The following is a 25159-nucleotide window of genomic DNA, read 5'->3' as shown; positions in this document are numbered from 1 at the left end:
AGAAACATGGTGGAATGAAGAAAACAAATGGGACACAGTACTACAGGGATACAAACTATATAGAAGATATAGTAGGGCAGAAAGGTGGAGGTATTGCCCTATATGTTCAGGAAGGAGTAGAATCTGTTGAAGTGGCTACGACGGAAACGAAAGAGAAGCTAGAGTCCCTCTGGATCAAGATTCCTGGCCAAAACAGCGCAGACACAAAAATTGGCCTTTACTATCGTCCCCCAGGACAGGCGGAGGAAACTGACTCAGAAATGATAGAGGAAATCAAACAAGAATGCAAGACGGGCAATGTAATAATATTGGGAGACTTCACTTTCCCGAGGATAGACTGGAAACTAGGAACCTCCAACTGCGGCAAGGAAGCCAAGTTCCTGGAGGCGCTAGGGAATTGCCTCCTGGAACAAATGGTAAAAGAGCCGACAAGAGGCAACGCCACCCTAGACTTGGTACTAAATGGCCTCACAGGTCCAACAAAAGAAGTAGAAGTTACGGTACCGCTGGGGACGAGCGATCACAATGTGATCAGCTTTAAGCTTGACATCGGGAATAGAAAACGTGCCAAAACCTTAACCAAAACCTTAAACTTTAAAAAGGGCAAATACGATCGCATGAGAGCCATGGTGAAACAACGACTCAAGAAAAAGGTGGACAAACTTGAAACGGTAGACCAGGCATGGTCCCTACTGAAAAATACTATCACAGAAGCACAAAATCTCCACATTCCGAGGATCTCCAAAGAGGGGAGAACAAAAGGTAAGGGAGAACCGGGATGGCTTACCAGACAGGTGAGGGAAGCCATAAAAGAAAAGAAGGACTCTTTCAAAAAATGGAAACACATGAAAACAACAGAAGCATGGAATAAACATAAAGATGATCAGAAGAAATGTCACAAGGCGGTGAGGGATGCCAAAAAGGACTATGAGGAAAAAATAGCGCAAGAGGCCAAAAACTTCAAACCCTTCTTTAGATACGTGAAAGGGAAAAAACCCGCAAAAGAGGCGGTGGGACCCCTGGACGACCAGGGAAGAAAAGGGTACATCAAGGAACATAAACAAATTGCAGACAAACTAAATTCCTTCTTTGCGTCCGTCTTTACGGAGGAGGATACCGCAAAAATACTAGAAGCAGTGAAAGTGTTTAGTGGAGTAATAGAAGACAGCCTCACCACAGTTGAAGTGGAGTTGGACCAGATATACTACCAGATCGACAAACTTAAAAGTGACAAATCCCCTGGACCGGATGGAATTCACCCGAGAGTCTTAAAGGAATTGAAGGTTGAAATCAGAGAGCTATTGCAAAAACTTGCCAATCTGACAATCAGAACTGGACAGATACCAGATGACTGGAAGATAGCGAACGTCACGCCAATTTTCAAAAAAGGATTGAGAGGGGAACCGGGCAACTACAGACCTGTGAGCCTTACGTCTGTCCCTGGAAAGATGGTTGAAGCACTGATCAAGGATAGCATAGTCCGGCACCTAGATACACATGACTTGTTGAAACCCAGTCAACATGGGTTCAGGAAAGGGAAATCATGTTTAACGAATTTACTTCAATTTTTTGAGACCGTGAACAAGCAAATTGATAGTGGAATGCCGGTGGACATAATATATTTGGACTTCCAGAAAGCATTCGACAAAGTTCCACATGAAAGACTTCTCAGGAAACTACAAAGCCATGGAATAGAGGGAGATATACAAAGGTGGATAGGCAAATGGCTGGAAAACAGAAAGCAGAGAGTGGGCATAAATGGGAAGTTCTCAGACTGGGAGAAAGTGACTAGTGGTGTGCCCCAGGGCTCGGAACTTGGGCCGATCCTATTTAATATTTATATCAATGACCTGGAAGACGGAATATCCAGTGAGATCATTAAGTTTGCAGACAACACAAAGCTATGCCGGGCAATCAGATCGCAGGAGGATAGCGAGGAACTCCAGAGCGACTTGTATCAGTTAGAGAAATGGGCAGAGCAATGGCAGATGAAGTTCAACGTGGAGAAATGCAAAGTAATGCATTTAGGTAGTAAGAATAAGGAACACGAGTATAGAATGTCAGGCGCAACTCTGGGTAAGAGCAAACAAGAAAAGGACCTGGGTGTACTGATAGATAGGACCCTGAAGCCATCGGCACAATGCGCGGCAGCGGCAAAGAAAGCAAACAGAATGTTAGGCATGATAAAGAAAGGAATCACGAGTAGATCGAAGAAAGTCATAATGCTGCTTTATAGAGCAATGGTCAGACCACACTTGGAATACTGTGTCCAACATTGGTCTCCCAACCTAAAGAAGGATATAAAACTGCTGGAGAGAGTGCAGAGACGAGCAACGAAGCTAATAAGAGGTATGGAGAACTTGGAATATGAGGAACGACTCAAGAAACTGGGTCTGTTCTCCCTTGAGAAGAGGAGGCTGCGAGGGGACATGATCGAGACGTTCAAAATGCTGAAAGGCATCGATAAAACAGAGCAGGAAAATAAATTATTTACATTGTCCAACGCGACACGGACAAGAGGACATGGTTTGAAGCTAAGGGGGGGACAAGTCCAGGACAAATGTCAGGAAGTTCTGCTTCACGCAGCGAGTGGTAGATGCCTGGAATGCTCTCCCAAAGGAGGTTATTAAGGAATCCACTGTGCTAGGATTCAAAGGCAAATTAGATGCACATCTCCTTACGAGAGGCATAGAGGGATATGGGTGACTAAAACTACATCAGGTGTATACCTGACTGGGCCTCCGCGTGTGCGGATCGCCGGACTCGATGGACCATGGGTCTGATCTGGAGATGGCAGTTCTTATGTTCTTATGCATTGTTAGAAGAAACTAGTCAAAAGTGCTGTTTCTAATAAAGCTGGTTCAAAAATGTCTCTAGATGACTATGCAAAAGCTAATTGAAAATACCCCATTTTTGACGTTTTCTGAAAAATCACAAAATTTAAAGTAATATTGTAAAGTAATGAGATTAGTTAGTTGAAATTATATAATTGAGAACAGTCATATCACAGAATAGACAATTTTTCAGGGATAACTTCATTACAGGAGCCATAGAAGGTTAAACTTAGTAATTTTATAGTGCATCCATTTTTTCAGTCCACTTTGAGGCTTTTTACATACACCAGATTCAAAAAATGAAAATCCACATTAGTTCCATTGAATAGAGTGTAAAAAGTTGTATAAGATCGCCAAGTTTCATTTGTTTTGCTTATATAACCAAGGAAATATTTTGAGTCATAAGTAGTGAAATTTTTACAGTGATACCGTACATGGTCGTGTTATGGTATCACACAAAGAGCTACTGTAGATCTCCACAAGTTTTCCATTGGTGGATCTTAAACTTTACCAGAGTTTGGTAGGATTATGTAAGATTCAGTTCAGAGTTTCATCAAAATTTGTGATGGTGAGGTGGGGAACTCTAGACCACTTGACATGGAATGACCCAATTATTAAGAAAGGCATGATAAATAAAACCAAGAATATGTCTCTATCACTCTATGGTGCTGCAATCTCATCTTGAGTATTACATTCGATTCTGGTTGCCATATCTTAAATGATATAGTGGAATTAGAAAGGATTTAAAGAGCGACTAAAATGATAAAATGGAAAAAACTCTCATAGGAGGAAAGGCTAGAGGTTAGTGCTCTTTGGCTTGGAAGAGAGATGGCTGAGGAGAAATATGACAGAGGCCTATAAAATCCTGAATGGTGCAGAACAAGGTAAAAGTGAATCAAGGACTTTCTTAGAGATCAGACTCCACAGGTTACCCTTGAGGTTAATTCCCTCTTGCCCACACCAAGGCGTAGCTTTTTTGGCTCTTCATAAGCCTACCAGGAATAAGGGCATTGCTTTGAAAGGATTTTTCTATTGTTTTTCTTCCAGGTGTAAGTACTTAAGAACATAAGCAGTGCCTCCGCCGGGTCAGACCATAGGTCCATCCTGCCCAGCAGTCCGCTCCCGCGGCGGCCCAAACAGTTCACGACCTGTCTAAATCACCAGAAGGGGCCCCCATGCCTCCTTGGTTTCCTAATTGAGTCCTATCTTCCTATCAAAGTCCTAGCCCTCCGGTCTTGCACCTGCACGACCTGGTTGGGTTTCTACATTTATTTTCTGGTTAGCTTTCTCAGTATCCCACGATCCCCTTATCCCTCAGGAATCCATCCAGTCTCTGTTTGAATCCCTGTACCGTACTCTGCCTGATCACTTCCTCCGGTAGCGCATTCCAAGTGTCCACGACCCTCTGGGTGAAAAAAAAACTTCCTTGCATTCGTTTTGAACCTATCTCCCTTCAGTTTCTCCGAATTCCCCCTCGTACCTGTTGTCCCCTTCAGCCTGAAGAATCTGTCCCTATCCACCCTCTCTATGCCCCTCATGATTTTGAAGGTCTCTATCATATCACCCCTGAGCCTCCTTTTTTCCAGAGAGAAGAGCCCCAGCCTATCCAACCTCTCAGCATATGGGTGGTGTTCCAGCCCTCTTACCAGTTTTGTTGATCTCCTTTGGACTCTCTCAAGTACCTCCATGTCTTTCTTGAGGTACGGCGACCAATATTGAACGCAGTATTCCAGATGCGGACGCACCATCGCTCGATACAGTGGCATGATGACTTCCCGCGTCCTTGTAGTTATGCCCCTCTTTATGATGCCCAGCATCCTGTTGGCTTTTTTTGAGGCCGCTGCGCACTGTGCAGATGGCTTCAGTGATGCATCCACCAGCACACCCAAGTCTCTCTCAAGATTGCTTTCTCCCAACAATGCCCCCCCCAATTTGTAGTTGAACAACGGGTTCTTTTTCCCTATATGCATAACCTTGCATTTTTCCACATTAAAGCGCATTTGCCATTTGTTTGCCCAGTCTTCCAGCTTGTCTATGTCCCTTTGCAGGTCCTCACACTCCTCCCTGGACCTAACTCTGCCGCACAGTTTGGTATCGTCTGCAAATTTTATAACCTCGCACTTTGCCTCCTTTTCCAGGTCATTGATAAATATGTTGAAGAGTAACGGCCCCAGCACCGATCCCTGTGGCACACCGCTCGTGACTCCCCGCCAGTCAGAATATTGGCCCTTTACTCTGACCCTCTGCAGTCTACCCGACAACCAGTGCTCGATCCATCTGTGCACATCCCCTCCCACCCCGTGGTTCCACAGTTTCCTAAGCAGACTTTCATGTGGTACCTTATCAAAAGCCTTTTGAAAATCGAGGTAAATGATGTCGATGGGTTCTCCATTGTCCACCCGACTGCTTATTCCCTCAAAGAAGTACAGAAGGTTCGTTAGACACGACCTTCCCTTACAGAATCCGTGCTGGCTTGTTCTCAGTAGGCCATTTCTCTCAATGTGCTCGCAAATGCCGTCTTTTATCATAGCTTCCACCATCTTCCCTATAATTGAAGTCAGGCTCACCGGCCTGTAGTTCCCGGGGTCACCCCTCGATCCCTTCTTGAAGATAGGTGTGACATTCGCCAATTTCCAGTCCTCTGGTACCTCTCCAGTTTTCAAGGATAGGTTACAAACATGCTGGATTGTGCCCGCTATTTCTTGTCTTATTTCCTTCAGAACCCTTGGGTGGATCCCGTCCGGACCCGGTGATTTGCCGCATTTTAACCTGTCTATCTGTTTGAGGACATCTTCCTTACTTACCTCTATGTGCTCCAATTTTTCAGCCTGTTCCCCACGCATGAGCTCCTCTGAGTCCGGTATATTAGATGTGTCTTCTCTCGTGAAAACTGACGAGAAGAACGTGTTCAACCTCTCAGCTACCTCTTTATCCTCCTTAATCACTCCCTTCCTATCCCCATTCTGCAACCACAGTATGGCTGGGAAACATCATGTCAACAAAGCTGCTGTTCAGGTTACAGCTTCTGTCTCTGGGCAGAAAGAAAATGTTACCCAGGCAGAGGGAGTGGTTCCATGTGCCGTCTTCAGCTTGAATCCCTCATGAAGGAAGTAAAGGAACAGAGAGGAGGTGGCAAAACTGAGAAGCATCCGTGAAAATGAGAGGTACATCGATGGAAATGGTCAATCAATTGGTTGGAGCTCAGAGCCATTCAACTAGCTCTAATGAGAAGGCCAAGCAGTCAGGGTCTTCTCCGACAATGCGACGGCAGTAGCCTACATCAATCGCCAGGGATGGATCAAGGGAACGTCTTTGGCCAGGAAGACTGCCTTCTTTTTCTTTGGGCAGAACGTCATCTAGTGCTGATGGCAGCACATGTGGTGGGAGTAGACAGACTCTGGATCAAGCAGATTCCTCAGCAGACAGACTCTGGATCTGGGCGAGTGGGCCCTGTCCCCAAAGGCATTAAAAACAATAGTGGGGCGCTGAGGGTGGCCCCGCTTTGACCTACTGGCCACGGCAAGAAACAAGAAAGCGGATTGCTTCTTCAGTCAAAGATCATGAGAGGTATCGAGAAGGTAGACAGAAATAGATTCTTCAGACTAATGGGGCCCACAAGTACAAGGGGGCACTCGGAGAAGCTGAAAGGGGACAGGTTTAGAACCAATGCTAGGAAGTTCTTTTTCACTCAGAGGGTAGTGGACACATGGAACACACTGCCGGAGGCTGTGATAGGACAGAGTACACTCCAGGGTTTTAAAGAAGGATTAGATAAATTCCTGAAAGATAGGGGGATTGAGGGATACAGATAGAGGTAGAGATGGGATATAGAGAGAGTTTAGATAGAGACCAAGGGGATTTAAGGGTTCAGACAATGATCACCGTACAGGTCATGGGCCTGATGGGCCACCGCAGGTGCGGACTGCTGGGCGCGATGGACCTCTGGTCTGACTCAGCAGAGGCAACTTCTTATGTTCTTATGTTCATGAGGTGTCAAAGATTTCCAGCAGTGGGGAAGAAAAGGCTGTGCCGAGAGGAAGACAGCTGGACTCAGATTACGGAATCTTGCAAGATTGGTACTGTAACTCCACCCGCCCTTGAACTGAAGAACTGGTATGCTGCCTTGGAAGTGGAGCAGATGAGAGTATCCCAGGGAGAAGGATCAAAACTTGAAATCCCTAAAATTGCTGGATCCATGACCACTAGGAGGCGTATGGTAGTGGTGGTTGGCAATTCCCTTCTGAGGGGTACAGAAGTGTCTATCTGCAGACTAGACATGATGTCACAGGAGGTATGCTATCTGACTGGTGCCAAAATCCAAGATGTTACAGAGAGATAGCCAAGACTCATGAAGGCAAAGTAGTCAGGTGTGTAGGTGGTATTATTGTCCATTCTTCCTGTCGAGGGTAAGGGCCAGGTCAGAGAAGCACACATCCTGGAGATGAATGTGTGGCTATGTGAAATAGTGTTGAGAGCGTTTTAGCTTCCTGGATCATGGGATGATTTTCCAAGGGCTATCGAGCAGGAATGGTATACATTATCAAAGAAGGGAAGAAGTGTCTTCGGTGGCAGGCTGACTAATCTACTGAAGAGATTTTTAAACTAGAAGTGATGGGGCAGGGTAATCAAAGCCCCCGGGCTAGTATAAACCCTCAGGTAAGTAAATCACTGAATACCTCTACACAGATGGAAAAAGGGGGCAATGCCTGGATAGCAGTATGGGAAACAAGATTCTGGATCTAGAAGCAATGATGGAAGATGAGTTGGATATAGTGGTGATCGCTGAGATGTGGTTCATGGAGAACCATTACTGGGATGAAGTTATACCGGGGCTATAATTTGTTCAGGAATGACAGGGTAGGAAGAAAAAGAGAGGGGGAGTAGCATTATATGTTAAAGATCATATTAAAACCACATAATTGCAGGACCTGGAGGGCAAGGAAGAGACACTGTGGATTAATTTGGAAAGAGAGAATGGTAAATATATTTACTTTGGTGTGATATACAAGCCTCTTTCACAGATGGAAGAAGTTGACAGATTTAATAACAGACATTCAGAATACAGTGGTACCTTGGTTTACGAGTGCACCGGTTTGCGAGTGTTTTGCAAGACGAGCAAAACATTCGCAAAATCGGTGCCTCAGAAACCGAGCACGCCTTGATTTGTGAGCGCACATGCTCAAAGCCCAGCACAGGAAGCAGATCTTCGGGCACCGGCAGGATATGCTGGTGCCGGTGTGGAGGCTACACTGAAGTAAGAAGAGGGTTCAGGTGGGTTGGGGGACCTCAGGTCGCGGCAGGGGGGTGCCCGATGGCGGCGGGGGGGGGCCGGATTGCGGAGGGGAGGTTGCATGTTCACGGGGGGGGCCTTCGGGGGGGGAGCAATGTCGGTTCTTGTGGGGGGGAGCAGCGCTGCTGGCCTCGGGGGGGGGGGGGAGTGAAGGGTGGGAACCTATCAAAGCGAGTTTCCATTATTTCCTATGGGGAAACTCGCTTTGATAAACGAGCATTTTGGAATATGAGCATGCTCCTGGAACGGATTATGCTCGTAATCCAAGGTACCACTGTATATCTAAAAAAGGGAAAGTTCTATTAATAGATGATTTTAACATGCTGGATGTCAATTGGGGTATCCCTATTGCAGGGTCTTCTAGAAGTAAGGAGATTCTGGATTCTCTACATGAAGAACTGTTGCAGCAGCTGGAAATAGAACCCACATGGGATGAGGTCATACTGGACTTAATGCTTACAAATGGGGAAAGTGTTTGATGTTACAGTGAGTGATCATCTGGCATCCAGTGATCACTGCATGATATGGTTTAATATTAAGACGGGTATAGAGGGCTCATTCAAAAGCAAAGGTTCTAAACTTAAAAAAAAAAAAAAACTTTGTTCAAATGGGGAAGTAGTCGAATGTCTGGAAGTAGAAATGCAGTGAGCAAAACGGAAAGGCATTATTGTAAGGACGACAAACTCTTTTGTGAGGCAAGTTAAGTAAGAGGAAAAGGCTTTTTTTGTTCTCAAAAGTAGTAGCTGAGAAGGTAAGAAATAAGAGGTTTGCTTTAATGAACTACAAAAACATCGCAGAAAGGAACACAGGCAAAAATATCTGTAAAAGTTAAGAGAGGCTGGTCAAGTAGTCAGGAAAGCAAAGATATAAATGGAAGAAAAAAATAGCTGACATGGTAAAACAGGGAAACAGCACTTTATTTTTTTTAGATATATTGGTGATAGGAAAAAGTGCAAAAGTGGCACTGTGAGACTCAAAGGTGAAGGAAAGGAATATGTAGAAGCTGATGAAGAAAAGGCTGAATTACTTAACATATATTTCTGTTCTTTGTTCACAGCTGAAGATTCAGAACGGGACCACAGAAGAAACACAAATAGGGATGGAGTAGTGGTAGGCCCTGATTGATTTTCAGAGGGTTGTGTTCATGAGGAGCTAGCTAAATAAAAGGTAGACAAAATGAAGGGGCCGAAAGAGATTAGTGAAGTCTTGATGGCACTGCTGACTGACCTTTTCAATGCTTGCCTAGAGTTGGGAGTAGTACCAGAGGACTGGAGAAAAGCAGATGTGGTTCCTCTACACAAAAGTGGAAATAAGGAAGAAGTAGAGAATTATAGGCCAATAAATCTGATTTCTGTGGTAAGCAAATTAATTGAAATGCTTTTAAAATGGAGAATAATGAAGTTTCTGGAAATCAGTGGATTACAGGACTGGAGGCAACATGGATTCACTAGAGGTAGGTCTTGTCAGAAAAATCTGATCAATTTCTTTGACTGGGCAACCAGAGAATTGGGTAGAGAGAATGCACTAGATGTGGTGCATTTAGATTTTAGTAAAGCCTTCGACAGTGTTCTACACAGATGTCTAATAAATAAACTGAGTGTCCTTGGGATGGGCCCCAAAGTGATGGGCTGGGTCACAATAGGGTAGTGGTTAATGGAGATCACTCTGAGGAAAGAGATGTTACCAGTGGTGTGCCTCAAGGTTCTGTTCCTGGGCCTGTTCTTTTTAACATTTTTATAAGCATATTGCTGCAGGGCTGTCAGGTAAGATTTGCCTCTTTGCGGATGATGCCAAAACCTGCAAGAGAGTAGACACCCCGGATGGTGTGAATAACATGAAGAAAGACCTAGCTAAGCTTGAAGAATGGTCTGAAATTTGGCAGCTAAAATTTAATGCTAAGAAATGCAAGGTCATGCATTTAGGCTGCAAAAACTTGAAAGAACGGTACAGTTTGGGGGGGTGAAGAACTTATGTGCAAGACAGAAGAGCAAGACTTGGGTGTGATTGTATGTGATGATATTAAGGTGGCCAAACAGGTTGAAAAGGTGACGGTGAACGCTAGAAGAATGTTAGGGTGCATAGGAAGAGGCATGGCCATAGAAATAGATGGCAGATAAGGGCCACGGCCCATCAAGTCTGCCCACTCTAATGACCCTCCCTATCTATCTTTGCGGATAGATCCCACATGTCTATCCCATCTGGCCTTAAAATCTGGCACACTGCTGGCCTCAATAACCTGGAGTGGAAGACTATTCCAGCGATCAACCACCCTTTCAGTGAAGAAGAACTTCCTAGTGTCACCGTGCAGTTTCCCGCCCCTGATTTTCCACGGATGCCCCCTTGTTGCCGCGGGACCCTTGAAAAAGAAGATATCTTCCTCCACATCGATGCAGCCCGTGAGATACTTGAATGTCTCGATCATATCTCCCCTCCTCGAGTGAGTAGAGCTGCAACTTCCCTAACCGCTCCTCGTATGGGAGCTCCTTGAGTCCCGAGACCATCCTGGTGGCCATTCTCTGGACCGATTCCAGTCTCAGCACATCCTTGCGATAATGCGGCCTCCAGAATTGCACACAGTACTCCAGGTGCGGTCTCACCATGGATCTATACAGTGGCATAATGACTTCCGGTTTACGGCTGACGAAACTCCTGCGTATGCAACCTATGATTTGCCTTGCTTTGGATGAAGCTTGCTCCACTTGGTTTGCAGATTTCATGTCTTCCCTCACAATCACCCCTAAGTCTCTTTCTGCTTCAGTTCTTGTCAGGATCTCGCCATTTAGGGTGTAAACCTTGCATGGATTTCTGCTCCCCAGGTGCATGACTTTGCATTTTTTGGCATTGAAACTGAGTTGCCAGGACCTAGACCAGCGCTCCAGTAGAAGTAGGTCATGCATCATATCGTCTGCCATTGAATTTTTGGCCAGTAGGAAAAAGGAAGTATTGATGCCCCTCTATATAAGACTCTGGTGAGACCTCATTTAGAATATTGTGTACAATTCTGGGAGATCACACCTTCAAAAAGATATAAAAAGGATAGAGTCGGTCCAGAGGAAGGCTACTAAAATGGTGTGTGGTCTTCTTCATAAGGTGTATGGGGACAAATTTAAAGATCTCAATAAGTATACTTTAGAGGAAAGGCGAGATGTGATAAAGGCTTTTAAATACCCACATGATGTAAATGCACATGAGTCAAGTCTCTTTCATTTGAAAGGAAGCTCTGGAATGAGAGGGCATAGGATGAAGTTAAAAAGTGATAGGCTCAGGAGTAATCTAAGGAAATACTTAGAGAGAGGAAGTGATAATGGTTTCTGCAGAAGGGCAGACTAGATGGGCCATTTGGCCTTTATCTGGTATCATGTTTCTATTAATTACAAAGACTAGAGGGACACTCAATGAAGTTATATCTAATCTAATCTTCCATTTGTGAGTCGCACATACATATACAGGCTCAAGGTGACAGATCAAAGAGGAAGGGAAAGTTGTAAGGGAAGGGGGCATGGAGAAGCAAGAGGAGGGACATAGAAGTAGGGGGTGCTATACAAAAACTAAGACAGTTAATTGTCAAAGAGGTGAGTCTTCAGGTTTTTTTCTGAATGTGATGTTTGTCTCTTTCCTCATAGCTTCAAGTAGGTCTTTCCAGATTTTTACACACAGATAAGTTAGCATAGAGTGGAAAATTTGCTTGTAGTGATGGCAAGTTCAGTTGGATTCTGTTAAGGATTCTTTTTGATGTTGACCAAACAGTAGAGAATAATTGGATAAGAGGGGCTACTGAGTTTCCGTATAGAATCTGGTGTAGGATACATGATGATTTGAAAATTATTCGGGATGATATTGGGAGCCAATGTAGTTGCCTAATGAAGGTTGTGATTGAATCAAATTTATTTAATTTGTAGATTAGTCTAATGGCTGTGTTCTGGATGAGTTGCAGTTTGTGGATAAGAGTAGTGTTGATGCCAAGGTAGGCGGAGTTGCAATAGTCTAGTTGAGGCAGGACCATTATCTGGACGATCAGAGCAAAGTGGTGTGGGTGGAAGTATGATCTTGAGTCACAGTTGATGCATAGTGTACTGTAGATGGTCTTTTTCCGAAGGCTAGATATTTGTGGTTCCATTGAGAGAGTGTTGTCTAAGATGCAGCCTAGTACCCTGGTGAATTTTTCCATTATGAGAGTGATGCCTGATGAAAGAGTGAGGTTAGATATGATATTCTGTTGTGCGGTGTGGAAACCAATGGCTTTGGTCTTAGTGGCATTCAGTTTCAGCTTGTTGTTCGTTGCCTAGGTTTGAATTTTATCTATATTGTTTGAGATTTTTTCAGCAATATTAGGATGGTTATTGGTTATGGGGATGAGGAGGAGGATAAGATAGAATAGTTTTGTCTTCCATTTTGATGTGTCCCAGCGAGCTCATGAATAAATTGAATAGGATTGGGGATAGTGGGGAGCCTTGTGGGACACCACAGAATGCCTTCCAAGGATTGCAGTATGATTCTTGCATTTTGACCAAGTATTCGCAATTTTGTAGGAAGTTGGTGAACCAATTCAGTATAGTCCCTGTTATTCCGATATCCGAGTTTGGGTAGGAGTCGAATGCTACGGAAATATAAAATTGGAGTAATATTGCCTGATGACCTGAGCTTAGCAACTGTTTGATTTTAGTGATTAGAGTTATGATGAAGAGCTCGGTGCTATGCATTTTTCAGAAGCCGTATTGGGATGTATGAAGGCAGGAGTGTTGCTCTATGTATGAGGCTAGCTGCTTGCTAACATGGGACTCGATTTTAGTGAGGATTGGAATGCCCGCAATCGGTCTATAGTTAGATGCTATGGAGAGGTCTGTTTGGGCTGTTTTCGGAATAGGGGTTAAGGCTATTTTACCCATTTCTTTGGGTAGATGCCCTTGGTTCAGGGAACTATTTAGCAGGTTGGTAAGCCAGTTAATGACATGATGTGGAGCTGCTGAAAGAAGGTATGGAGGACAGTTGTCTAAGGGGCTGCTTTGTAAGGCTAGCTTTGATAGTTTATTGGTATCGGGGATGGAAAGCTTAGTGAATGAAGACCACTTCTGGTCTTTTATGAGTTCAGTGTATTCCGTATAGTTATATCGGGAAATGTTTGTTGTGGCTGTCTTAGCAACTTCCGATTGGACCAACTTGACTTTGTTAAATCAGCTAGTTCTTGGGCTGAGATTTTATTAGAGAAGGTTGCAGATTCTTGGTTTGGGGGGGATGTCAGTTGTCGTACTAGGCTAAATAGTTTTGCTGTTGGTTGTGTTGCCTCCTAATTTACTGGCGTAGTAATTTTTCTTTGTTTCAGATATATTGTCCTTATATTTATTTATGGCTGCTCTCCATTGTGTTCTGGTGTCTTGTTTTTCCTCCATTTCCTCTCTAGACATCTACATAGTTGTTTGTCTAGTCTTAGGGACTCTGTAAACCAGGGCGAAGTTTGGTTTGATTTTATTAGGTGTGGGTGGAGGGGGGATACCGTATCTAGGGTTTTGGCTATGATTTTGTTCCAGTTGGTTATGATTGAGGAGGTGTTATCTGTGGGGGGAGGAAGTGATTTTGACACTATGTTCCAGAAGAAATCAGGTCTTGTTTTCCTGCGGAGTAGTCTTGTGTCTGGTGGCTTTGGAGTTCAGGTCTATATCAGTTAGGTTTAGGCAGAATTTTAGGAGAAAGTGATCTGTCCATGGGACAGGGGACCATATGGCCCTATTGACTAGGTTAGGGGGAGAGGATGCCTTTTTTATGGGTGGGGCCTGAAGGTATGATTGTGATTTGGCAGTCATCAAGTACAGTCTTGAGTTTAGTGACTTACATTACATTAGTGATTTCTAGTCTGCCAATACCTTGCTGTTCAAGGCGGATTACATGAATAGTAGGCAGTAGAATTTGAAGTGTACTCTTGCTTGTATTGGGAGCCAGTGAGAGTCATGGTATGCTTCTGTGATGTGGTCATATTTTTTCATTGAGTAGATGAGTCTTAGGGCTGTATTTTGTATAGTTTGTAATTGTTTTATCATGGTTACTGTACATGGGAGGTATAGTATGTTGCAGTAGTCTATTAGTCCAAGGATAAGGTATTGTACCAAAAGTAGGAATTGTTTCCTGTCGAAGAATTTTCGGATTTATCTTAGATTTCTCATGGTCATGAATGATGCTTTTATTACTTTATTGATTTGTGGTTGCATGGTACAGCCTCTGTCAATTAGTACTCCCAGAAGTTTTAGTGTGGGTTGAATAGGGTATGAGATCGAGTTTACTACTAGATTTGTTAAGGTAGGAGTTTTATTGTTTTCTAGGAGGATGAAGTTTGTTTTGTCAGGGTTAAGTTTTAATTTGTGCTCTGTCATCCATGTTGCTACTGTTTCGAGTGTTCTGTGTATTGTGCTTGTCATGGTGGGTTCTGGGTGGTCGAAGGGGATGAGAATAGTGATGTCATCTGCATAGCTGTATGAAGTTATGCCATGTTTGTCTAGGTAGAAGCTGAGGGAGGCTATGTGTATATATTGAATAGTGTGGGTGATAGGGGTTGAACCAGGGTTCTGATTTTTCTTGCTTTGTTTCAACCCTGTAGGTTGTGGATTGTAGGAAGCCTTTGAACCATGAAAGTACCTTGTCTGAGATTTCAATGGAGTCTAGAGTTTGTATGAGAATGATCAACCAGGTCGAAGGCTGCAGAATCTAGTTGTATGAGCAGGATTTTCTTGCCTGTACAGAGGTATTGTCTGGCAGTGTCCATTAGTATTCCTAGTAGGGTCTCTGTGCTGTGGTTGGCTCTGAAGCCAGACTGTGTGGGGTGGAGTAAGTTGTGTTTGTCTAGGTATGAGGTTAAGGTTTTGGCTATAAGGCCTTCCATCAGCTCGACGTATAGTGGGATTGATGCTATGGGTCTGTAGTTGGATGGTTGGTCTGTTGTTCCTTTGGGGTCTTTTAGTATCGGAGTTATGATGATTTCGCTGAGTTCTTGTGGGAAATGACCCTCTAATAGTAAAGATTGTATCCACTGTAGAAGCAGGGAACGGAATAATGTACTTGAGGTTTTCAGTAGGTATAGGGGGCAATGGTTGAGGTCACAGGCTGCGTGGCTGTATTTATTGTATAGATTGTTGAAGTCTGATCATTGTATGGGTGCGAAATGGGACCAAGTTCTATCTGCTGCGACTGGTTCTTTTTCTGTGGGGGGAAATGAGGTCTCTATGTGTGAGGGAGTTCCGTTGAATGTGGCTCTGATGTTTGCGAACTTGTTTTTGAAGTATGTGGCTAAGAGGGTGGCTGAAGGATGGGTGGAGTTGCTGTTGGCTATGTAGGGTGTGGTGTCTGCGAGACCTTTTAGTAGATGGAATAGCTTTTTTGTGTCTTGGGGTCCTTCTCCTATTTGTTTTGAGTAGTATGCCTTTCTTTTTTCTTTCAGTTCTTGTTTATTTTCTGCAGATTCGAGGGGTAGGTTGATGTCACAGAGTATGATTAGTTTGTCATGTTGGCAAGTGAGGTTTGTTATTTCCATCGTTTTTGTGATGGAGTCTGAATTAGTGCTAGGGTGTCTGTAGAGTAGGATACCAATGTTCTTGTGTGCAAGGTTGTGCTCACTTTCGAGCTTGCAGGTGTTGTATTCTAGGGTGGGTTGGGAGCTTGAGTCTGTCTCGATGATGGTGTATGAGTTTTTGTAGATTATTGCCAGGCTGCCTCCTTATTTGAGCTTTCTGGGAAGATGAAGAATGTTGTGACCCTGTGGGCAGAGGTATGGGAGTTCAGGGCTTTAGAGGTCTTTCAGCCATGTTTCTGTGATGAATGTCAGAGCAATGTTATTGGATGTGATTAGGTCATTTAGGATGAAAAGTTTGCTTACCACTGATCGAGCATTAACGTATATGCAGGGGATGTTGATTTCATTTGGTTTTGTTGAGCATTTTGTAGGTGGTTGGTTGTTGAGGGGTTTAGGATTCGTTTGTTCTCGGTGTTTGTTGCGATTGTGTTTGTTCCAGAGTATGGGAAGGATATGCTGAGATTCTCCACTGTGTTCCGTCGATTGATTTTAAGTTTCTGGTGGACTAGGTCTTCATTGCTTGTAGTTCCATGGGGGATTGATGTTATTGTTGGGGGATAGGTTGTGTAAGGCTGCGAGGATGGAGAGGTATAGGAGAGGAAGTATAGGAATAGGAGGGGGGCTTCATCTTGAGGGTAGGAGTGAGTGTTGCTGATTGGGCGAGACTTTTTTTTTTGCAAATCATTTTTATTAAAGTCAACCAGAGGAACATACAGGATAAACAGATGCAGAACAGGAACGGCTCTGAGTAATGCAAAACAAGCACCAGCAGCATAGGAAATATGAACAACATAACAACCATAGGCAATAAAAAAAGAGAAAAAGAGGAGATGCCCAAGATCCTCCACCCAGAATAAATCACAAAATCAAGGGCACAAATCGAAGAGAAAGTGGGAGATCATGTAGCAGAGCTCCCTCTTCAGGCTAAGAGGAGGAAAGCAGCGACGGATAGAAAGCTCCAAACCACTGTCTCAGGATAATCTAGCAGCGAAACAGCCCGGCTCCCCCAGTGACCCCATAAATTTTTCTGTATGTAAGACTCTTCCCTAGCAATCCCCAACACAAGGGGCAACATCCATACCATACAACACAACCAATCAGCCCATCAAGCAATTCACTCACACTCCCCATTCAGACCCCATCCCCCTCCCCTCCCTCCATGTTGGGAGACTAGAGGTAGCCGCAGGAACGCTCTCCATAAAGCCAGGTATGCTCGGACCTCCGGACTGGCAGAGCGTTTATAACAAAACTCAAACCTGGCCAGCATTCCAGAGGGAATAGCTCCGTCCTGGGTCCAGTACTGTAAGATGGTTCGTTTAACCGTTAATAGGGTCAAATAAATAAAGCGCTGCTGAGGTACAGTGAGGCCCTGTGCTTCTAGCAAGTTTTGATCGGCCAAGAGGAGCGTCTTGTAATCCCAATCCAAGTCACGCTGCAAGACCAAGTGAAGCTGCGTAAAGGAAGAGTTCCATAAGGAGAGTTCAGGACACTCCAAGAAGGAATGCAGAAACGTCCCAGGTGCCTGTTTGCACTTAGTACACAGAATTGTGTCTCATAAACCCATGAGAGCACCACTCTCCCTAGTGATGTAAGCCCTATGAAGAATCTTGAATTGAGTCTCCTGCCAAGTCACGGATTTCACATAAGCATGTAAGGTGTGAAAAAGCTCCAGAAAAGTATCAGGGGTATAGGAAGCCGCCAGATCCCTGTTCCACAGATCCCGAAGATGAGTGAGGTGCCCCTGAGGGGTAGAAGAACGGAGCACCCTATACCACACCAAGAGGGAATTTTGAGAAGCTGGCACAGAGAGGAGATACTCATCGAGGGGACTGCCCATCATCCACCCTGTGCCAAACTGTAGGTGGAGACTTTGAAAATAGTGCCGGGCTTGCAAGTAGGCAAAAAATTGCTGACGAGGGATGTCCCACCGAGCCTGGAATTGAGCAAAAAAGGAAAAAAACGTCCATATCCCGATCAATCATGTGGGAGAGAAGGGAGGTTCCCCGAGATGCCCACACCATGAGAGTTGCCAAGGCCCAGAGAGAAACTAGGGTTACCCTGCAGTTGCATGGGTGAGACTTAAGGCATTGTGTGTCACTTATATCTTGTGATATTTGATACTCTGAATTTGAATGGTATGAGTGTGAGGCTGTTTGACTTCTTTTGGTTTTGTACTTCAGTATTAAGTATTTTTAGCATTTGTTGTTGGCTGTGTTCTTGTCTGTAAGTTGTCTCTGCCTGTATCAGGTTGGCTGTTTGTCTTGTCCGTTTTTTGTTGTCTTGACTGTGTTTGTTGTCTGTTTGTTGTTTTGTCTGTATTGCTGCCTGTATTCCTGACTATTTGAGCTCTTTTTGCTTGTCACATTATCACATTGGGGTTAAAATTTTTTGGGGGATATTATGATAGACATGGTGAACCAACAGATTGCCCTGGGCTTGGTAGCATGGAATGTTGCTATTTGGGTTTCTGTCATGTACTTGTGATCTGAATTGGTGACTATTGGAAACTGGATACTGGGCCATTAAATGGACCAGTATAGCTATTATGGTAAGTTTCTCCATAACCCTAGTTTATTGTGGTCTCAATTTCCATCTCTGGATAGTGGTGCCTATTCCTGCTGGATCTCTGCCAGACTAATTTTTGTGTGTGTGTTTTGGTGGTGGAGGAGGTGGGGGTGGGGTGGGGTGAGGAGAACAAACAAAAACCTAGGCCACCATGCCCAGAAAGCGGACCTAGGGGACCTGACAATAGTTTTATTACTGGATTCCACTCCAATCTTATCCGGACCACTCCACAAGTATACATGAATATGCCCTCCTGTTGGCGTCCCCTAAGGCATACCTACAGCACGTTATACGAATATTGTTGACATACCTCTCCGCGTTAACTTTTTTCCCCCTCGAAAAATCTGCAATTTTGTTCTATAAGCTACTTTTAATTTGACTCATCAGTTATGTTAGACCAAAGGATAAAGCTCCTGCCTCGCCCCTCCTCCCACTGTCGCGCGGGTTGCAGACTACCATCGACGTCATTTCCCGAAAGAAGCACACTGGGAATCCGAGTCGAGTTTTTACAGCGCCCGCCCTTTCCAGATATCGAGAGAAGGAAGAAGAGGCCAAGGGAAGCAAACGCTGGGGTACAAGCTGCTCTGGTAAGTGCTAGGTTTTACCTTACCATGTTAACATTTCACAAACAAGTTACTATTTACAGGCTTATACTTAACTGTTTCACACTGAAAATCCGTTATTAAAACAAACAAATTTAATGCGCGGTTTGATGACGTAATAACGGTTGTCTAGTTAGCTCTGAGCTCTGAATCGCGCGATCATTCCTCTTGGACCTCGCCTCACATACCTTCTCTGAAAAATAAAAGAGAAACAAAGTTTTCTCTTGTCCATACTGTGTTTGAGCTTCTGTCGCGATGTCTTATTGGTGGTTAGCTCTTTTGCACTAGCCCATCCTCTCGTAATTATTTAGTAGCGTGGGCCTTCCGGTTCCTTTTGCTAGCGTGAAAGCCCACTTATAGGCCCGGTTTTCCGCTCTGGATCGATTGGCTCCGCCCTCAGGAGTTGTAATTGGCTAGCACTTAAATGACTGGCAGTTGCTGCTGTGTTTGCTCGCTAAGGGTGTAGGGTTCCCGCAGGTTGTCATATATAAAAGGGATAGAGTAAGCAAGCATAGCTAGACCATGTGGCTTGTAAGTTTTCTTGTGGCGAAGCCTTTACTCGTGCAGAAAACTGGAGGGGCGGGTATAGTTTTGGGTGGTTAGGAAAAATTTCTGCCTCCACTATGCGATAAGTCTCATGGAACTATCATGACGTCATAAACATTTTAAACAGGGCTTACTGGAGTTTTCATCTGAGTAAGCTTGTGAGAAGTACCTAAGATCCATTTGGATGGGTAGATGATAAGACCTGGAATCCCTTCAACCAGGAAAGAGGGATGTTACCCAGAAAAGGTTTGAGAATTCTTCACACAGGAAATAAGAGTACAGTAAAACCTTGGTTTGCGAGCATAATTCGTTCCAGAAGCATGCTTGTAATCCAAAGCACTTGTATATCAAAGTGAGTTTCCCCATAGGAAATATTGGAACCTTAAACGATTCGTTCCACAACCCCAAACCTTTAAAACAAAATACCATACGTACTTGTATTGCAAGACCTCACTCGTTTAGAACAGTCACTATACTCCTGCAGCGTCAGCAAGAGAAGAACCATCGGCTCAGTTGTGATGATGTGACCTGTGCATACTGTATGTATTTGTACTGCAAAACTTTGCTTATTTAGAACAGTCATTACACTCTTGCAGTGTCAGAGAGAGAACCATCAGTTCAGTTGTGTTCATACTGTGTGTACTTGTATTGCAAGACATTGCTTGTATATCAAGTTAAAATTTAATAAAATGTTTTGTTTGTCTTGCAAAACATTTGCAAACCAAGTTACTTGCAATCCAAGGCTTTTTTGTATTCTTAATAAAACCAACCGAGAGAGTGAAACACCAAGATTAGAATAGCAATAGCTGTGAAATAGAAATAACAAAAGTGCAAGCAGAAGTATTTGGCCAAATTAATCAGTTAAATAAACCACTTTGAAAGTCTCTGTAATGCTAGATTGGCTTTGCATTAGCATAGGGAATTTAAAAAAGAGATCTACAGGCATTGAAGAGAATAAAAAGAAAAACTCGAAAGGGTCCAGAGAAGAGCGACTAAAATGGTTAAGAGTATGGAGGAGTTGCCATACAGTGAGAGATTACAGAAACTGGGCCTCTTTTCCCTTGAAAAGAGGAGACAGAGAGGAGGAGATATGATCGAAACATTCAAAATACTGAAGGGAATAGACTTAGTAGATAAAAACAGACTTTTCACCCTCTCCAAAGTAGGGAGAACGAGAGGGCACTCTTTAAAGTTGAAAGGGGATAGATTCCGTACAAACGTAAGGGAGTTCTTCACCCAGAGAGTGGTAGAAAACTGGAACGCTCTTCCGGAGGGGAAAACACTCTCCAGGAATTCAAGACAAAGTTGGACAAGTTCCTGCTAAACTGGAACGTACGCAGGTGAGGCTGAACTCATTTAGAACACTGGTCTTTAACCTGGGGGCTGCCATGTGAGCAGATTGCTGGGCATGATGTACAACTAGTCTGACCCAGCAGCGGCAATTCTTATGTTCTAACCCAGGCGTACAGTACACAGCACCAAAGAGAATAAATTTCTTACCAGGCGTCAAAGGGGAACCAGCATCTCTGGGCAACCCAAAACAGTCCAATTCAAGGTTTTGAGATTCTCATCCACCAATAACCAGTCATCATAGTATTATGTGAAAGTGTATTATTGTATCATCGCTCAGAGACAGAGATTTTCAGCATATTTTATGTTACAAAACTGATTTCAATAAATATATCCAAGGAGCTCCAGGCTGTGGCATCCTCTCTACTCCCAACATCAGGGAATGGAGCTAGTTGGGCCAGTGTAGGATGATCTCTCTGACTCCCCAGTTCTTTGCAATGAGACGCCATTGCCACCAAGGCGCCAAATTTAAAAGAACATAAGAACAAGAATTGCCGCTGTGGGTCGGACCAGTGGTCCATCATGCCCAGCAGTCTGCTCACGTGGCAGCCCCCAGGTCAAAGACCAGTGCTCTAAAATGAGTCCAGCCTCATCTGAATACATCCCAGTTTAGCAGGAACTTGTCCAGCTTAGTCTTGAAACCCTGGAGGGTGTTTTTTCCTACAACAGACTCCGGAAGAGCCTTGCAGCTCTCCACTACTCTCTGGGTGAAGAAGAACTTCCTTACGTTTGTACGGAATCAATCCCCTTTCAAATTTAGAGAGTGCCCTCTCATTCTCCCTACCTTGGAGTGTGTGAACAGTCTGTTTTTATCTACTAAGTCTATTCCTTTCAGTATGTTGAATGTTTTGATCATGTCTCCTCTTTTCAAGGGAGAAGAGGCCCAGTTTCTCTAATCTCTCACTACGGCAACTCCTCCAGCCCCTTAACCATTTTAGTCACTCTTCCCTGGACCCTTTTGAGTAGTACCATGTCTTTCTTCATGGACGGCGACCAGTGCTGGACGCAGTACTCCAGGTGAGGGCACACCATGGCCCGGTACAGCGGCATGATAACCTTCTCTGATCTGTTCGTGATCCCCTTCTTTATCATTCCTAGCATTCTGTTTGCCCTTTTTGCCACTGCAGCACATTGTGCAGATGGCTTCATCGACTTGTTGATCAGAACTCCCAAGTCTCTTTCCTGGGAGGTCTCTCCAAGTACCACCCTGGACATCCTGTATTCGTGCATGAGATTTTTGTTACCGACATGCATCACTTTGCACTTATCCACATTGAACCTCATTTGCAGCTCCACACTAACGAGAGCTCCAGGATGGCAGCGTCCGTCCACCTCCAATGCTGTAGAGCAAGTTGGGCGGGTGTGGGAGAATCGCTCTGCCCCACCATTACCACAGAAGTGCCAAATTTAAAAGAAAGCAGCTCCGTATTAATTGGAGCTCCAGGCCGGTGATGTCCTCTCCATCTTCAATACCGGGGAATGGAGTGAGTTGGGCCGGCATGGGGGGATTGCTGCACCCCCCCCCATGCTCTGCAATGAGATGCTATTTAAGGCGCAAGCTAAAGGTGTGCTCCTTTGCGCAACAACGTGCCCAGCAACCAAAGAAGAACAAACTAAAACATTCCAGCCACCAAGGCACTCAAAACTAACTGCCTCTTTTACAAAGCTGCACTAGCGGCTGCCGCGCAGCAACAGCCCCGAAGCCCTTTAAATCTCTATGGGCTTCGAGGCCATTAGCGCAACAAAGCCGGCTTTGTAAAAGAGGCCGTAAGTCTCCTCTCTTCCTCAGCAACCTCTGGGATATAACTGAGAGACCACCTGGAACCTGAACATTGCTCAACCTGCAAGACACCCAGTAATTAGGTAGGACTGACCATCACAATGTGATATTAGAGATGAATTGGAAACAAATAACTGTCATCTCCATAAGAACATAAACAGTGGCTCCACTGGGTCAGACCAGAGGTCCATCATGCCCAGCAGTCTGCTCACGTGGCGGCCCATCAGGTCCAGGACCTGTATAGTAATCCTCTATCTATACCCTTCTATCCCATTTTCCTTCAGGAAATTATCTAATCCCTTCTTCTAATCTAATCTAAACCTTAAGTTTATATACCGCATCATCTCCATGAGAATGGAGCTCGACACGGTTTACAAGAACTTAAAATAGTGGGTAGAGAAGAAGAAAAAGCATTACATGAACTTATGTGTAGAATTAACCCCAATACCATACTCTGTCCTATCACACCCTCTGGAAGCGCATTTGAGGCGTCCACCACCCTTTGGGTGAAGAACTTCCTAGCATGGTACAAGACAACATGCCTTAGCTATCAACAGCTATGGAACATGCATGATCTCCTCAAAAACACATAATACATCGTAAGAAACAAGCCGCCTTCTCACAGTTATTTTAGTGCCAGACAAAAACTAGTTACTTAGAATTTTCTTTAAAAATAAAAAGAATTTCTTGAGTATAAAATATTAATGTTTCCAGACCTGGCACGGGACACACAAAAACATCGATGTGAATTCTTGATCTTAAAGCCAGGTGTTATTTCTCTTGGGGGTGACTTTTTTTCTTCGTCATCTGTGTAAATGTGTGATACAGTATCATATGAAAAAATATGTTTTCTTTGACCCAATTGACAGCTTTCTTGTCAGTGGCTCGCCTGGAAGAGGGGAAATATGAGTGCTCTTTGATTTGTTTGATATCCTCTTAGCTAACTGAGCTCTTTTTCTTTGTTATACTTTTGAATTCTCTATCAATATTGCTTGCGGATATTACACCTTGGATCCTATATTGAGGACTTGAGTTGAAGTTAAGCTATAATTTTCTTATTATGGATGATTATTTTGTACAATTTGTATTGTATTTTATTTTCTGCTTAACTTTACCTTTACTTGATATGTTATTGAAAAATGATAAATACAGTGGAACCTTGGTTTACAAGCATAATTCGTTCCAGAAGCATGCTCATAAACCAAAATACTCGTATATCAAAGCGAGTTTCCCCATAGGAAATAATGGAAACTCGCTTTGATACGTTCCCACCCCTCCCAAGGCCAGCGGCGCTGCTCCCCCCCCCACTCGAATCGGCACCCCCCACCTGAACAACTTGAACTTACCCCCCCCCCCTGTCTGACACCGGCACGCAGCCCACAGGACGTGCCGGTGCCGCTAGAAGATCTTCCTGCCTCTGCCGGGCCTTAAGCATGCATCTGCGCATGCTCAAGGCCTTCTAATTCTCCCTCTCGCCGATTAAATGAACTGGGAGCTCAAGGAAAAGTACTACGATGGTTTTCCCAATTCCTAAAAAATAGATCTTATGAGGTATAGAAGGACAGAAAAAAAATCACAAAGCTGGAAGGCCATCTGCAGAGTTCCATAAGTCAGGGTGATAGGGTCCACCCCTCTCCCTCTATTCAATCTATAAATATGCATCTAAGGTGAAAGTTTCACCCTTCCACAAGTCCAAATCCTCTCATTCGCAGGTGACATCTTTCTCCTTTGCGACATCAGAAATACATTGGATAATATACTACAACACGTAAAAAATACAATAGACTACCTAATTGTCTGGACACAAAAGAACTCCCTCAAACTAAACAACTCCAAGACCAAGATTCTCTTGTTCTGCAATTTCAACTCATTACCATGCACAGAAGTAGAACTAACTTTAGGAGAGAAACTGAAAATAGAAAGAACTTCAAAAGTACTGGGCATCATTCTTGACTCTTCCTTAACCTATAAAGACCAAATCAATGTAGTGATGAGAGAATTATTCTTCAGACTAGGACAACTAAGAACAATCAGATCAGTCCTAACTCAAAACAACTTTAGAATGATCAGTCAAGCAATACTACTGCCATACCTAGTCAATTGCAACTCTCTATACCAGGTGTGCCCAAATGGTCGATCGCGATCGAACAGTGGATCACAAAGGCAACGTGAGTTAATCGCGTTGCCTTTGCAATCTTTTTCTTCCTACCTCCCCGAGCCAGGCCAGGTGCGTGCAAGTGCCGAAACCACAAGACTTCACCTCCGACGTCAATTCTGGCATCGGAGAGGAAGTTCTGGGCCAGCCAATCGCTGCCTGGCTGGCCTGGAACGTCTTCTCCGACGTTAGAATTGATGTCAGAGGTGAAGGCTTGTGGGCCTGGCGCTTGTACCCGCCAGGCCTGGCTTGGGGAAGCAGGGAGAAATCAGCGTGATGGCTTGGGGGATGTTAGGGAAAAAATTGAGGAAGTGGAGAAATCGGCGCGATGACTTGGGGGGGGCAGGGGGAGAGAAAAAAAAGACAGGCAGGGAGATAGAGAAAGAAAGGCAGAAATAAAGAGGGGGCAGGGAGAGAGGAAAAGACAGGCAGGCAGGGGGAGAGAGAAAGAAAGAGAGACAGAAAGAAAAGGGGAGGGGGCA

The 25159-nt window shown here is 44.2% G+C and overlaps 1 protein-coding gene across 5 annotated transcripts in view; it reads left to right on the top strand.

The window, feature by feature from the left end:
- Positions 1–25159, top strand: part of ZNF131 (zinc finger protein 131) — a 195275-nt gene that overhangs the window by 26836 nt on the left and 143280 nt on the right. Inside the window, exon 1 of one of the 5 annotated variants that reach the window (XM_033931954.1) lies at positions 18698–18831. The exons of 1 other annotated variant lie outside the window; for it this stretch is intronic. Coding sequence is in view for 3 of the 4 variants with exons in the window: in XM_033931933.1 (XP_033787824.1) it covers positions 19585–19638 (54 nt within the window). In the remaining variant the exon portion in view is untranslated. Of the gene's footprint in view, positions 1–18697; positions 18832–19532; positions 19639–25159 lie in introns of those variants that run through there. 3 more of the 5 variants (XM_033931933.1, XM_033931980.1, XM_033931972.1) reach the window with 3 other exon arrangements.

Source organism: Geotrypetes seraphini, chromosome 1, assembly GCF_902459505.1.
Source record: "Geotrypetes seraphini chromosome 1, aGeoSer1.1, whole genome shotgun sequence".
Classification (NCBI taxonomy): Eukaryota; Metazoa; Chordata; class Amphibia; order Gymnophiona; family Dermophiidae; genus Geotrypetes; species Geotrypetes seraphini.
This window is presented reverse-complemented; position numbering and strand designations above follow the sequence as displayed.